Source organism: Microcaecilia unicolor, chromosome 2, assembly GCF_901765095.1.
Source record: "Microcaecilia unicolor chromosome 2, aMicUni1.1, whole genome shotgun sequence".
NCBI classification, from domain to species: Eukaryota; Metazoa; Chordata; class Amphibia; order Gymnophiona; family Siphonopidae; genus Microcaecilia; species Microcaecilia unicolor.
In genome coordinates, this window is record NC_044032.1 from 414,129,900 (window position 1) to 414,144,316 (window position 14,417).

General features: G+C 42.7%; 1 protein-coding gene across 3 annotated transcripts in view; it reads left to right on the forward strand.

Annotated features, from left to right (window-relative positions):
* Positions 1-12,022: 12,022 nt before the first annotated feature.
* SMARCAD1 (SWI/SNF-related, matrix-associated actin-dependent regulator of chromatin, subfamily a, containing DEAD/H box 1) overlaps positions 12,023-14,417 on the forward strand; it is a 314,928-nt gene continuing 312,533 nt past the window's right edge. For 2 of the 3 annotated variants that reach the window (XM_030190695.1, XM_030190696.1), the window contains exons 1-2: positions 12,023-12,170; positions 12,461-12,619. In XM_030190695.1, coding sequence (XP_030046555.1) covers positions 12,498-12,619 — 122 coding nt within the window. In that variant the 5' untranslated portion in view covers positions 12,023-12,170; positions 12,461-12,497. The remainder of the gene's footprint in view (positions 12,171-12,460; positions 12,620-14,417) is intronic. The other variant, XM_030190698.1, reaches the window with a different exon arrangement.

Here is a 14,417-nt window from a genome sequence, read left to right on the forward strand (position 1 = left end):
CGGCCTGGAAACTCTGCTGCAGGAAGGTGCACAATCATCATCGTTGGGTATCGATATCACGTCATCCTCCTCCTTCTCCTCGGCCTGGCTTGTACTCGCATAGATATCAGCATTGAATAAACTCAGCATCTGATCTGTAGGAACAAACCCTTTGCAGCATATGCCTTTGCGCCCCATGTAGCTACGAATACGCAACAAGGCTTCCAGAGTGCCTTGCCGCATCCTGTTTCTCAGTTTTGTCTTTATAAGATTCATCTGAGAAAAGGTTCTTTCCACAGCTGCATTGCTGAAAGGCAAAGCCAACATACATACATAGGGCAAAATTCCCTAGCAGGAGGAAGTCATGATCTCCTGTAGCATCTGTGTGACTTGCTACAGTCACCCAAAACTGCTTGATCTCATTGTCACTGTAGGTTGGCCATAACACTGTGCTGATCCGCAGCCACTGTTGCTCCAGATTTCCAATACTACCGTTATACAGAGGTAGAAATAACAAATTCGACAGCTGTGGTTTCAGGGCTCCAAGGACAACAGATGGAGAAAGATCTGACAGAGACTGTAGCAGGTAGACATTTAACGGTAGCCTCTTACGCATTTCCCTCAGCAGTTCAAATAGGTAATCTCTACAGCATTCTTTAATGTGTTCTGCAGATGCGGGTTCGATTCCACAGTAGCGCCAACTGGAATTCGATACCAATGTTCATCGCTGCCAGCGGAAGATGCTTAGACCTGTCTTCCAAATCATACATCAGAGTTGCTCCCCACGATGTGAATATGGTCGGTCTCACAAGTCGCAGCAGCATGGTGCGATACAATGTCATCAGGTCGTCGAGCAAACGGACATGGCTCGCTTTATCAGACTGAAACAACTTGTTCACTCGGTTGAGTTCCTGCAGTATGGGCCTCAAAAATGCCAAGTACAGCCTTGTTTTGTGGTGTGTTGTACATCTGGTACAGCTGGTCAGCGTGCCTCATCCTTCGCTATCTGGAAGTGAAGCTTCAGTTCATCATATTGGTCAAGCACACACTGAACACAAGCAGCTATGGACAGCCAGCGAGTGTCTGACAACCTCAGGATCTTTAGTGGGTCTTCACCAACATTAATGCATTTATATATCTGTTTGTATTTCTGCTGGCGAACAGTACTGTGGCAGACCCAGTTATAGGTCTCAGCAACCATGAATTCAATGTTCCTTGGCAGCACCATCAGCGCACGTGAAGAACTCAGCTGAATTGAATGGCAAATACACTTTATATGTACAATGTTGGGGCACACTTCACAGAACCTTGTTATTACTGAATTATTTCTGCCACACATGGTACTACAGCCATCGGTTGCTAAGCCAATGCATTTGTCTATTTGAAGATGATTTGCTGTAAGAAATTTGGCTATGGCACTGAATATTCCTTCTGCAGTACCAGTCTCAAGGGCTAATATTCCTAGAAATGTGGTGGTAATACACTTCAAGGAAGTACTGTAGTAGCGCACCATCACACACAGCTGCTTCTCTAGGCCAATATCTGTGCTTTCATCGATGATCAAGGAATAAGACGTGTCATTTTTGCCCAGGTCTGAAATTAATTCTTAATGGACTGCAGGGCCAAGGACATTCTTGATCAGTGCAGAACATTTCGTGCGGTGTATAGCTATGTCTTTGCACAAAATTTCCTTGACAACCTCGCCTAGGTGATGAATCGTTGCAATACTGGAATGGCACGCAACGTGTGCTGCCAACTTCAGCTCCGCTATCTTGGTTGATTTGTCAATAGTGGTAGACTGGCAGCCCATATCAAATAAAGCCCTAGCACTTGAAAATGGTGCTGCATTCCTCTTATGTTTGGCTGTACTGGCATGGTTAACTAAGTCAGCATGATATGCACGTATCTCAGCTTTGCAAAAACGACAATATGCTTTGTGGTCGTCTCCTGGCACACTCCTTATCCAGGCTTTTAAGAGTGCCTCTTTCTCCCAGCTCTTGCAGTACTTCTTTGTATACGATGCCCACTTCCCCATGATGATATGAATAGGAATGGTCGGGAAGTAGCAAACTATCAGCAGGGACAGTCTTTTTGTCTATGGTGTACAGCGCTGCGTATGCCTTGTAGCGCTATAGAAATGGTAAGTAGTAGTAGTAGTAGTAGTAGTAGAAAACAAGCTGTAGTAAAGAAAGACAGATTTGCTAGCCATGTGAACCACAAATATATGCAATAAAGTGCCATACATAACCCCTTCCCCTCCCCTTTTACATTAGCAATCTTATGTCTGTTTTTACCATATCTACAATGTTTTAGTGTCCCTTTTACCAGGAGAAAACAAGAAAATTCACGTTATTGCTAGGCTAGTGTGTGTCCCCCTATTAACCCAGCCAAATCATCACGGATGTACATAAATCTGCACTACCCAAGTTGCAAAGGGCTCAAATACAAAACAACCAACGCGTCCAGTTTTTCCTACATGGGCACAACTGTGGAATGCAAAGCCTTGAAAACTATGAATGGCCACCTAAACTTCAGGAAAACACTGAAAACCAACCTGTTTAAAAAGGCATACCCGGCCGATCCAACATACATGCTCAAACTATGCAACACAAGAAACTAAATACAGTTTGGACATACCACAACTCTCCACATGATCCCTTAATGTGGTGGCTGTACCACATGAACTTTACCTTACCACATCACATCACTGTTTATTTGTTTACACCAGAGTCTGTAAACGCTATCCCAGAACAGAAGGCCAGAACTATGTAAGCCACATTGAGCCTACAATAGGCGGGAAAATGTGGGATACAAATGTAACAATTAAAATACATAAGTCAAAATAAATATAAAAATTTTGTTACATGAAGATTTCTTCTGTTTAAACATAATGCACTTCACACTGTTCTTGTAGTTGTATTTTGTTCTTTTGATGAATTATACTGTCTTCAATGGACCAAATTTGCTGTGTGTTATATAAGTCCCCCCCTAGACCTACTCCTAACCCCATCCTAATCATTGTACATTTTTTTGTCCCACATTATCTCAAGCAAAGGTTCAATGTGGCCTACATTTGAAAATACAGTAAGACAGAATAACAGAATTATTACCACATATGCCCAGATGGGCATTTAAAAGTCTGCCCTTTAATGTCTAGAACAAATTAGTAGTACTCCCATGATACCAATACTTCTCTGTCTACATCCATACGCAGCACAGGCCAGCAGTGCATGTTTGAGAAAATATAAGCTGGGGAAGAAATAAAAATGCTACCAACAAAAAGGACAAGGCAAAGGCATGCAGTGGCTCATGCATGCCTTGCCCTCTTTGGTAGCATTTTTATTTGTTCCCCAGCTTATATTTTCTCAAACATGCACTGCTGCATTTAGTAAAAAAGCTATTATAGCACCAATTATGTTTGTACAACAATATATAAACACCAAAGATAATAAATGATTAAATTAAACAGACTAAACACCAAAGCATAACTCAATCCATACATAACACAAATAAATGATATTAATCAGCTTGTTTGTTCACATAAAATAACCTACTGAACACACGGCAGACAATAATATTACTGAACAGAAATAAAAATTAAAAATCAATATATTTAAGCTAATGTAACTTACCAAATATGGAAGAAAAATCTTTCAATTTTGGTTATAAAGATAAAGGTACATCATATTTCATCAGGCTCAGATTATTGCATTTATAAACATATATACATCTCATAGATCCATAATATAAGATCACAAGCATAAAAGAAAAAAAGGAAAAAAAGAACAACCTACCTCCAATCAGTGAATGCACAAGTATGTGATGATTGACGATGGAGCATGTGAAACAAATGCCTCTGTAAAAGAACATATATAGAAAAAATGAGCATAGGAGATACTCTTCTTCATACTTGCTACAGTATCACAGGTGAGAAGAACTGGCTATATAAAGGCGTCAGTTGAACCTAGAGGATGCAGGTCTTTAAAAAAAAAAATTAACACAAAACACTACAAACTGTGGACAACTTAATATTTACTTCGATATTAAGGGTATCAGAAGGATCCTGACACTACATAAGATACATCTACCTTGTAAATTTGTCATCAAATGTAATTTTAATTATTTTGCTCATATAGATTCCCACTTCAGGCACAGGCAGCTCCTTGTGACTCTGGGGAAGTCACTTAACCCTCCATTGCCCCAGGTATAAATAAGTACCTGTATATAATATGTAAGCCGCATTGAGCCTGCCATGAGTGGGAAAGCGCGGGGTACAAATGTAACAAAATACATAAATAGCTCTGTTGACCAAATTCAATGGTAGAAAATAGAAGAATTGTGATGAAAAGGCTAGATTTTGATTTAAAAAAAAAACTCAGTCGTTTCTTTAAGTGCTGGATTTCTGTCATTAGGAAGGCCTTAAGTACTCTTGATTTAAACAACAAAAAAGTGCCATTTAAAAAAATAACCTAAGCAGAATATCCTGGGGGAGAAATAGTTGGTCCAGCACACTATCCAAACAAAGCATGCTGTATGATCCACCTGCATATAAATATATCCGGGGGGGGGGGGGAGGAAGGGGAAGAGAGCGGCGCAGGAGGTCACGGTCACGGACGGTCATGGCCCGGGAGAGGAGGGGGGGGGGGGGGGGTCCAGGACAGGACTCGGGAGCACCGTCGTGACTGACTCGTCTCGGACTAGTAACCGGAGGGGGGAGGTTGGGGGCTGGTCCGGCGGCGGGGCCCGGTGGTCCTCTCTGCACGTGGCTGCTGCCGGTCGCTTCCCCTTTAACAGGACTGGATACACTATTAAAACTGACCTGGCAGTGCTGCATGGAAGAGTTCACCCGTATGAACAGCCTAGTGTGTAGCAGAGCTTCTGTTATTCAGACTGATATCAGTGAAGGGTAGAGACTTTAGTTCCGGCTGAAACCAAATCCACGGCCGAACTCTGCATATTGATTTTGGCTAGAACCAAAGCCGAAACTGAAAACATGTCTGCTCCCCTCCCCCTCCCCCCCAGCAGAAGACTCGCCCCAGTACCACCACCCCCAGGCCCCCCCAAAGCATCAGTGGGCCCTCCCTGAGGCATACGTGTACATTACTGTACAGTACATGTTGTTGCATAGTATATTAAAAATAAACGGCAGTGAGGTCATTAGGTGTTCCTTTGTAATGCAGCGAAGCGGGGGATTTTAATGCACAAACAAGGTGAGAAATTCACCACCACATCTGAGGAGCGCCGATAAGAACTTAAATAAATCCTGAATGGGAAATTGAAGTCTTAATTATTCTGTTTTGACTATCAATTTTTTTTTTACCTCTATGTGCTGGCGGGTAGTACCGTAAACAACAATATCTAGATACAGTTCTAATTTTGCAGAGCTATTATGCTGAAAGACTTGCATGGTGTTGCAAGCTATTAAAAAGGAATCTGCATGAATATTGAAAAGACCATCGCGCAACCTGCTACTGAAATGTGCTGGGATAGGCGACATTTTTGGAGGGACAAAGGGGCAATTTTTACATTTAAAAAAAAGGGAACTGTATCAAATAATGCAGTGGGCATTGCTGCAGCCACCTGTAGAAGAACCTGCTGCTGTTCTTTCTCGGTGTCACACAGTCATTCCCAGCACAGGTTGCTTACCATAGCAAAAAGAATTCGAAGATTACAAATGAGGTAGAAATTTAGCCCTTTCTGATTTCAAATACAGTATGATGTTCCTGGATTCTTCTTGTCTGCCTACCTGCGAAAATACAGTTGGTGAGATATGATTTGGCAAATCCCAACTCACCCTCTGCAGTTTGGAAGATACTCCCAATATTGAACAAGCCCCTTGTGTCCAGGGAGGGTTAATTTGTATTGTGTTTGGCACCCTCAATTATTTTGAAATGTTGATGCTTATGCCTGGAGAACACCTGTAACTGTTTCTTAAATACTTTTTAAGAGACCCATAGAAAATACTTGTTAGATATTGTAGTCACATTTAAGATTTTGTTTGCATAAAATAATTATATGTGCACTGTAGAGCATTCCTTAGCTTAGGTAAAAACTAACAAGGCGAGGGGAAGGCTGACTGAGGACTATTATTAATGAGAGACGGCTGACAACCAAGCCAAGCCCAGTTCTCTCTCTCTCGTTTGTCTCCCCCCTCCTCTCCCAAAAAAAACAACAGTGTTTGCACTTAGTTGCGTATCTGAGAGGAATGGGGGTCCTGCTTCCAATCCTCCACCGCTCCTGCATCTTCTTTTCTGTGTATGCTGTTCTTTCTCCTTTTTATCGGTATTTTTGTTAGCTGCAGAAGGCACGAGGGGGAGGGGATCTGACGTCTGGGAGAAGCATACCCTAGAAGGGAAGGAACTCCTGGGTCGTTGGCCCTTTAAATGGGAGACTCTCTGTCAGACGGCGGCGCTGCTTGTCGATGTGGAGCTGCTCCATGCCTTGTTGTTTTGGCAGCAGATTGGTTGGGGAGCGCATGACATATTTTATTAAGTTGATAACTCACTGCGGGGGGGGATGAGGGACGCTCACAAAACGCGGCAAAGGGAATTCCCTCCCTGACAGACGGATCGTACCAAGCTACCCTAGTAAAATGCACGATTATATAAAAGCAAAAACGCAATGTACTATGTGACTCCGTAGCAAGAAGAAATGCAGCCACTACGATACACACGTACGCTCATGGGGGAGGAGGGAATCAAGCGGTTCTTTCTGTATTTTGCAATTTTAATCCGGTGTTTGTGGGGAGAGGGCAAGTGTACACTCTGTACGTACTGGACCCCCACGCAGCTCAGTCAGGAGGGGATATCTCCCCCCTTCCCCCTACGTGTGGCCGCCATCCCGCGTGCCTACCTAGCTCGTCTCGCTGCTGCTCTGCTCCGCTCTCGCATGCGCCGGCCACGCGCTCGCTCGGGCAACACAAAAAACGAAAAGGGGCAGGCGAAATTGCTGCAGGCATTTAAATGAAGCCTGCAGCCCGCCTCTCGTCTCGCCCCTAAGACAGCCCAATCACGCAGCACGGCCGCACGGAAAACCGCCCAATTATTCGCAACCCGCACTCTTTAAAAAAAAAGCGGACAAAGGCGAAAACCTGCCCAATGGGGTGGGAAAACGACCCACCTGGCAACCTGAAAGTCCAGGGTAGTGGTGACTCGCACATGAACTGACAGGGCATGCCCCCTCTAGGCTATTGGCTCTAGGTCCTCTAGTAGCTCCTCACACAATTGTACTATGATCTCCTTATTAAATCTAAACCGAGGTACACACTGCTCACCTGTTAAGTCCAGAAACCCTGGACCTGTATCCTAGTGCTTTTAACATATTTATAAATGATCTAGAGAGGGGAGTATCTAGTGAGGTAATTAAATTTGTTGATGACACAAAGTTATTCAGTTGCTAAAGCACAAGAGGATTGTGAAAAACTACAACTGGACATTGCGAGACTGGGCATCCAAATGGCAGATTACATTTAATGTGAGCAAATGCATCTGGGAAAGAGGTACCCAAACTATTGCTACGTGATGCAAGGTTCCACATTAGTAGACACTGACTAGGAAAGTGATCTAGGTGTCATCGTTGATATGTTGAAACCCTGTGCTCAGTGTGCGGTGGCAGCTAAGAAAGCAAATAGAATGTTAGGTTTTATTAGGAAAGTAATGGAAAACAAAAATAAGGATGTTACAATGCCTTTGTATCGCTCCATGGTGGGACTGCACCTTGAATACTGTGTGCAATTCTGGTCACCGCATCTCAAAAAAGATATAATGGAATTAGAAAAAAAACAGAGAAGGGCGACACAAATGATAAAGGGTTTGGGACGACTTCCGTATAAAGTAAGGCTAAGCGGCTGGGGCTCTTCAACTTGGAGAAGAGATGGTTGAGGGGAGATATGATAGAGGTCTATAAAATAATGAGCGGAGTGGAACAGGTAGACATGAATCACTTGTTTACTCTTTCCAAAAATACTAGGACTAAGGGGTACACAATGAAGCTATTAAGTAGTAAACTGAAAACAAATCGGAGAAAATATTTCTTCACTCAACGTGTAATTAAACTTTGGAATTCATTGTCAGAGAATGTGGTAAAAGCAGTTAACTTAGAGGGATTTAAAAAAGGTTTGGATAACTTCCTAAAAGTTCATAAGCCATTATTAAGATGGACTTGGGGCACATCTACTGTTTATTTATTTATATTTATTTGTAGCATTTGTATCCCACATTTTCCCACCTATTTGCAGGCTCAATGTGGCTTACATTATGCTGTGATGGCGATCGCCATTTCCGGGTACAGAGTTTCAGATGGTAATACATTTAGTTGTACACATACACATACATGGTAAAGAGGAATACATTGTGGTATTGCATACAAATGATTTTGCACCAAGGTGCATGCATACATGGTGCAAAGGAGTGCATTATGGCATTGCATAAAGGTTTCTAAGTGATAAAATGAGTTTAGCGTAAGTTAGGTCGTCGACTATAGAGATGTCATCTTCAATTTCGAAATAGATTGGTAGTGCATATTGTATGTCTTTCTTTAATAGCAATAAGATTAAACAGTTACATGACAAGAGTTCGGTTTTGTCTAGTTCATATTAAGTCTATTTATTTTGTATATAAGATGGAACATTATGGTAAGCCTTCTTGAACAGGTTCGTTTTCAGTAGTCTACGGAAGATTGTTAGGTAATGTATTGATTTTATGGCCTTCGGCAGTGCGTTCCATAGTTGCGTGCATACGTAGGAGAAGCTGGATGCGTATGTGGATTTATATTTCAGTCCTTTGCAACTGGGGTAATGGAGATTAAGGAATGTTTGAGATGATCTTTTTGCATTCCTAGTAGGCAAGTCTATGAGGTTTGACATATAAGTTGGAGCTTCTCCATGAACGATTTTGTGGACCAGGGTGCAAACTTTGAACGCAATTCGTTCTTTTAGAGGGAGCCAGTGTAGCTTTTCTCTTAGGGGTTTGGCGCTTTCGTATTTCGCTTTCCCAAATATGAGTCTGGCTGCTGTGTTTTGGGCTGTCTGATGCTTCTTAATGACTTGTTCTTTGCAACCGGTGTAGATGGCATTGCAATAATCTAGATGACTTAGCACCATCGATTGTACCAGGCTACGGAATATTTCCCTTGGGAAGAAAGGTTTGATCCATTTAAGTTTCCACATTGAGTAGAACATTTTCTTTGCAGTATTTTTCGCATGGTCTTCAAGTGTTAGATTTCGGTCAATTATGACTCCCAGAATTTTCAGACTATCTAAGACTGGGAGGGTGTAATCTGGGGTATTTATGGTACTTGGTTTGTGTTATATTGTGAGGCCAGAATAAGGCATTGTGTTTTTTCTGCATTTAGCTTGAGTTGGAATGCATCCGCCCATGAATTCATTATTTGGAGGCTGTGTTTAATTTTGTGATTTCTGTTAGATCGTGTTTGAACGGGATATATATAGTGACATCGTCTGCATAGATATACGGGTTGAGTCCTTGGTTGGATAGTGATTTGGCTAATGGTGTCATCATTAAGTTAAAAAGGGTTGGTGAAAGCGGTGATCCTTGTGGTACTCCACATTCGGGTTTCCATGGTGTTGATGTTTTAGAGTTTGATGTCACTTGATAGGTTCTAGCTGTTAGGAAACCTTCGAGCCATCTAAGTACGTTTTCTCCAATCCCATAGTAGTCCAGGATATTTGAAAGTATTTGGTGACTGACCATGTCGAACGCACTGGACATGTCAAATTGTAGTAGAAGTACATTGTTTCCAGTTGCAATTAGTTGTTTAAATTTGGTTATGAGAGTGGTTATAACTGTTTCAGTGCTGTTGTTGGATCAAAATCCTGACTGTGAGTCATGTAGTATATTGAATTTGGTTAGGTAGTTTGTAAGTTGTTTGGTTACCATGCTCTCCATTAATTTGACTACCAGGGGAATTGATGCTACTGGTCGATAGTTGCTTGTGTCGTTTAGTTTTTTCTTTAAATCTTTGGGTATAGGTGTAAGAAGTATATTTCCTTTGTCCTTGGGGAACAGTCCATGTTGCAACATATAGTTCATATGTGATGTCAGGTCTGTTATGAAGCGTTGGGGGGCAAGCCTTATTAGGTTGCTGGGACAGATATCCAATTTGGAGTGGGTTTTGGAGAATTTTTTTATTGCTTGTGTGATGGTTTCCTCGGTTAGTAGATTGAAGTTAGTCCATATTCGGTCTGCTGGGTGTTCACCGGGTGTTGGGTCCAAGCAATCCATGAATTTTTCGTGATCTGTGGTACTGAGTGGTAACGTGGATCGTAGTTTTATAATTTTCTCATTGAAGTATTTGGCAAGGTCGTCTGCTGATGGGGTGTCTGTGCTGGTTGTGGTTACCGGTGTAGTGTCTATTAATTTATTCACGATTTGGTAGAGTTTGTGAAGAATTTTCAGGGTGTCCGAGACAGGAAGGGATAGTTTTGGTGTGTTTATGGTGGTGAATTTGCTCGTGTTATGTTGTGAGGTGAGTATAAGGCATTGCGTTTTTTCTGCGTTTTCAGTTGAAATGCATCTGCCCATGAATGCATGATATGGAAACCTTGGTTGATGTCGTTGGTAATTTCCATTAAATCATGTTTAAACGGGATGTAGATCGTTACATCATCTGCGTATATGTATGGATTGAGGTTTTGATTGGATAATAATTTGGCCAAGGGTGTCATCATTAGGTTGAAGAGAGTCAGTGAGAGGGGGGATCCTTGGGGAACTCCACATTCAGGTGTCCATGTGTCTGAGGTGGTCGAGTTATCACTTGATAAGATCATGTGGTTAGGAAGCCTTTGAACCATTTGAGGACGTTGCCTCCAATTCTGAAGTATTCAAGGATGTGTAGTAATATTCCATGATCAACCATATCGTAAGTGCTGGACATATCGAATTGTAGAAGTATGTTATAACCAGTAGCGATCAATTGCTTAAATTTAGTAATGAGAGTAACTGTTTCGGTACTGTGGTTTGACCGGAATCCTGATTGGAAGTTGTGCAGTATAGAGAATTTATTTAAGTAGTTGGTGAGTTGATTGGAGATAGCTTGTGAGCGTGTTAGTGAGCAGCCATTTCTCACTAGAGTAGGGATTGTATGGCCAGCTGTGATGTGCCACCCCTCCTCCTCCTCCTCCAAATTGAGCCCCACACCCAGCTCTTCCCATCAACCGAGACTAATGTGTATGTGGGATATTTCTGAAGCACTGAAAAGCAGGTTTGGCCAAAAGGTTAGTATGGCAGGTGTGCAAGCTTTTGAAACCGATAGGTCCATAGGAATGGTGGCCTATTCCAAAGAAACAGTCTAAGTCCAAAGCTCTATAACTTGAATATGCTTACACCCATTTCAAAATGTTTAGAACGCCCAGATATGCGCATTCCAACTCACCTGTAACTTAAAATAGTTGTGTGCATAATTTGCAATTACTGCTAATTAGTGCTAATTACATGTTGATTGGTTGTTAACCAATTAGATTACGTGCATTGTTTTGGAACCTGCCTGGATCTCCACTTGATATATGGGGGAGTATATGTCTGAGGTGATTATCGCACCTTCCCTAATCACAGAATAATCTCTTCAGGAAACTCATATCTACTGCATGACACTTGGCAACGTCTGTATAGCACCTGTGTTCTACTGCGTATCTTGTTGAAAGGGATCATTTATTCTGACCTTTATGGTATCTAATCCTCTTGCATCATTAGGCGTACCACAAAACAAGAAGAGCTTCCCTTTCCTTCCCCTTCTTCGCCACATTTATTGTCATACATTTTATAAAACTAAAGATGCATCTCACTACTACCGCCACCAAGAACACACGAACAGCATTCCCTTTCACATGAGGGGGAAAAAAAAGGACAGTAAGCGCAGATAAACACGACTTTCAAGCAGTCAAGAAAGCGAAGCCGTTTACTTATTTCCGTTAAACATCATAGAAGAACACGTAGAAAAGGAAAGCGCTCGCGCGGCTATGACGTCACGAGGCGCCTGACGGGCTTGCGAGCGTGCCGCATCGCGGCGTCATCAGTCGGCGCGCGTACAGTGACGGCGAGAGCGAAGCGAAGGAAGAAAGGAAGGAAGAGGCACGGGCAGGGGGGAGAGAGAGAAAAAGAGAGGATAGGAAGAGCGCGTGTGAGCGAGAGGAAAAGACGTTCTCCAGTCGCGCGGTCACCCCGTAGTTTGCAGAGGTTAGTGTACCCCCCCCTCCCCACATCTCTGTTCTTCGTTGTGGCGTGCCTGGTCTCAAGGCTTGGGGAAGTGCTGTTATCGCCATCTCAGCAGCCGTCTTCCCCCCTCCTCTCCTTTTGTTTATTGTTCCGCTGACTGTTATGCTATAGATTTCTAACACAAACGATCGGTGGTGTGTTCGAGTGCGCATATGCGTGGGTGTGGGAGTACAAAAGACATAATTCTGTTTACACCAGCTGCGCTGGCTCTGTGTGTCGGATAGGTATTAACGACTTTTCTTCTTCTCCAGACCTTTGCCGGCGAATCTATCCCGGCGGAAAGGGAACATGAGCGGCTTCAACCTGGACCGGTTCCGCTATGAGAAGGGCCAGCGGCAGCAGCAGCCTAGCCCAGGGGTCTCCCAGGAGCGGCACCAGACGGCAACACCACAACCTGATGAGGACAGTGAGTGCAATAAAGGGATGGCAGGACACAGCGGGATGTGTGATGCTCTCTGTTTGGGGGGGGGGGGGGGGGGCAGAGGGTTTGCATTAGGACTTGCATGGGAGAGAGAGTTAGTTGTGTCGTATTTGGTGTTACAGAAAGGCCTGTTATGGTTCTGCATTAGGGGTGTCATTTGTAAATTTTAAAGGCCCTCTTTGCGCCCCAGGAATACCCTTCTCCAGGGACAAAGGGTCTGCGCCTCCACTATGTGTTGGGCCGCCTGCCTAAATCCTTTTGATATTCCATCCCAGTGATATCTCTGTTGTATAGATATCAGAAGGCGTAAGTCTAGGATACTGTCCATGACCATGGCCTTCTGTCTATCAGGATCTAAGTGAATCCTTGGTCATCTATGTAGCTACATGTATTCTATTAAAATGCAACAGTAATTCATATAGACATAGAGTGTTAGTTGTGTGTGTGGCTTGGTTTGTAGTATCAATGAAAGATGAAGAATACTTGAAAATAAAGACAGAGATAGATTTCAGAGAGAAGGCTTTATTCTTACCAAGTTTTTCAATTAAGTACAGACATCAAACAGATTCTGGTTTCAATCGCATAGGGCTCCGCTGTCTGAGAAAGCGTTGGGGAGGACTCCAACTCTATGTCAAAATCTTATCTCTTTTATAGCCCCAGATCCCAATAGAAGTTAATTGTGAGGTACCTTTTTTTTCTATTTCTCAATTTCTGAGATCATATTTTCCTATCCGGCCAGGTGCTTCCGTTCTAGCTATTGCCAGTTATTTTGCAATTTCCTCTTTTGTCAACATGTTTTCTCTTCTGCCAGAACATCTTATTTTTAGCATATCAGTTTCACTTCCTCTTTTTTATCATCTTATGATCTAAGTTTCATCTTATAGAAAGACAAACTCCATTTTAATAAGTGCTACATTCAATTTGTACCTGATTTTGTTAAGACTCATCTATAAGGCCATTAGTAGATTATCAGGCCTAGTCAGTGCTTTTCAGCTGTACAAAGCTATGTAGCTTGGCCCACCACTATTCCAGTGGATAGATCTTAAACTAGAACGCATATTAACTTGCAGGAAAAGCAAGTCCTTGCTCAGCCAGTCATAGATTTTTAAACCTAGCTGGTATTTTTACAGCCCGAGTCCTAAAATCTGGCCTTCCACCCTTCCGGTGGGCATCCAGTGAGGGCCTCTTGCTGTAGTATAATTATACACATTCTATAAAGTGCTAAGTGTGTGTGGTGATTGGCTCAGGCATTGATAGGAATGTTGACATTTAAAACAAAAAACACATGCTACAGCATGCTCACTACCAACCTGTCACCTTTTCCCAGCACCCCCCCCCCCCCGAAAAAAAAATATTCCTACAGTCTAGCGGCACCCACCCTGACCCTGTGCCCCTGATATTAAAAAAAATTATTATTGGGTAGTTTAATGGCCTCTCCCTTCTGCACAAATTCTTTGGTAGTCTAGGGTCTTCCCCCCCCCCCCCCCCACCCCATAAAATAACTCCCTGGTAGTCCTGTGGGCCCACCCAGGCTTCCTGACCTGGAAGGAGACAGGAGTGATGCTATCATATGCAAAATGGCGGTACTCTGCTTTCTGGGAAGCACTGAGCAGGGCCACCCTACCATATAAGGAGAAAAACTGAAAATGCATAGAGCTGTCAGTTTTCTGTGATTGATAATTACGTTAAATAAAATGATAAAAATAAACTGCTAGAGTGGCTATTCTGAGAATATTTGTAAAATACAAATAGTGTTTAAACTCACCAAAACTCCAATGACATTTTCT